Below are 1,862 nucleotides of genomic sequence, written 5' to 3'. Positions count from 1 at the left end.
CTTAGTGATATTTCCTTGCTTGCTCAAAAACATAAAACTTTTGTTCCACCCAAAACCCTATACATGGCCACATACACCCCCACAAGAGAATGAAAGGGACGTGACCCAAAAAGCAAGAAGCATTTCTCAGCCAAAAAAAAAAAAAAATAGTAGCGGACAATCTTAATTCTTAAATATGGCAAGAAAGGACCCTCCAGTCATTTCACTCATCCCTATTCCCCTAAATATTTTTAATTTAAAAAAATGCTTAAAAAAATTATATAGATAAAGCAGCAGCAAGCAATTGAGTCCGGGTCGGTTTGTGGGGGCGAGAGAAGGTAGAGAAATCGAGAAAGCAAAAAAAAGAAAAAAAAAAAGCCATTACCAGCCAGAGAAACCCACACACCCCCAAAAAAAAAAAAAAAAAAGAATTATTAATATTTTATTTTATTTTTATTGTGTGTGTAGAAGAGAAGAGAAGGTGCTCCTTGTGTTTGTGCCATCCATCCATCCCATCTCCACATCCAGTTCTTTCTCTCCCACCATATCTCACACCTTTTCTCTCTCTATCAACTCATTTCATTTCACAAAACACACTTTGTTTCTTTTGTGTCTTTGGTTTTTTTTTTTTTTTTTTTTTTGGTTTTTCATAAACCATGAAGAGGGGGAGAGGAGCCGCGGCTAATAAAACACCGGCAGCAGCGGTGGCGGCGGCGGTACCCACGGCCGAGAAAGAGCAGAGATATAGAGGAGTAAGGAAGAGACCGTGGGGAAGATTCGCTGCCGAGATCAGAGACCCATGGAAAAAAACGCGAGTCTGGCTTGGCACTTTCGATTCAGCCGAAGAAGCCGCTCTCGCCTACGACGCCGCGGCTCGTAGTCTCCGCGGACCTAAGGCCAAGACTAATTTCCCTCTCTCCTCCTCCTCGTCCCCTAATGTTCATCACCAACATCAACACCTTAACCGTACCGCCAACTACCAGAACAACAACGGTCCGCCGTTTTTAGATCATCATCATCATCAGCGGTTTTACGACAACGATGATGATGGAAATGATGAGCAGCAGAAGCAGCAGCATCGTCGTCAGAATCAGAATCATCAGATGATGGTGATTGATCCGCAGAGGCCGACGTGTAGCGGTATGAGCAGTACGGTGGAGTCGTTTAGCGGGCCCAGGCCGACTCCGCAAAAGGCGCCGCGCCCCACGGAAACCGTTATGGATTGCCGGAAGCGGCACCATCCTAGGACTCCTCCTGTCGTTCCTGAAGATTGCCACAGCGACTGCGACTCGTCGTCTTCGGTGATCGACGGCAACAACAACAACAACAACAACCACAACATCAACGGCATCAACAACGACAACGACAACGACAACGACAACGACGACAATGATATCGCGTCGTCGTCTTATTCTAACTTGTTGTGCCGGAAAACACCGCTGCCTTTCGATCTCAATCTGCCGCCGTTGGATTTGGATCAAGACGTTGACTTTGTTGGTGATGATCTCAACTGCACCACCGCTTTGTGTCTCTAATTTATTCTCCATGATTATTATGATTATAATTATGATGATCAATGATTTTTCTTTTTCTTTTTTCTTTTTTAATTTTGTTGTATCTCTTTTTTTTTTTAATTAAATCCAAAAAAAAAGAAGAAATTTATGAGATAAAGATTATTATAAATTGATGATCTTAAATTTAAGTATAACAGTTATGCTCACTTTGTGTTTATTTGATGATTTTTTTTGTTTTGTATTGTAAAAATAGGTAGTCTACGTGGTGCTGAAACTTAGTTAAAATTTCTATTTATATCTGCTATTTTATTTTTGTTTTGTTTCCTCCTTATTTTTTGGGTTTGTTTTATTTGCTTCAATATTGAGATG

At 41.2% G+C, this 1,862-nt stretch overlaps 1 protein-coding gene across 1 annotated transcript; it reads left to right on the top strand.

The window, feature by feature from the left end:
* The first annotated feature begins 291 nt into the window (after positions 1–291).
* Positions 292–1,662, top strand: LOC142639218 (ethylene-responsive transcription factor 3-like). The gene has a single exon (XM_075813352.1). It carries the CDS (start codon positions 636–638, stop codon positions 1,512–1,514), a length of 879 nt encoding a protein of 292 aa, XP_075669467.1. The 5' UTR covers positions 292–635; the 3' UTR covers positions 1,515–1,662.
* The last annotated feature ends 200 nt before the right edge of the window (positions 1,663–1,862 follow it).

The sequence above is a fragment of the Castanea sativa genome, chromosome 6 (assembly GCF_040712315.1).
Source record: "Castanea sativa cultivar Marrone di Chiusa Pesio chromosome 6, ASM4071231v1".
In the NCBI taxonomy this organism is placed as follows: Eukaryota; Viridiplantae; Streptophyta; class Magnoliopsida; order Fagales; family Fagaceae; genus Castanea; species Castanea sativa.
Note: the sequence above shows the minus strand (reverse complement) of the source record. Positions and strands in the feature narration are given on the sequence as shown.

Excerpts from the sequence above, each read along its gene's own strand:
- LOC142639218 (XM_075813352.1), top strand. The coding sequence starts at position 636 with ATGAAGAGGGGGAGAGGAGCCGCGGCTAATAAAACACCGGCAGCAGCG.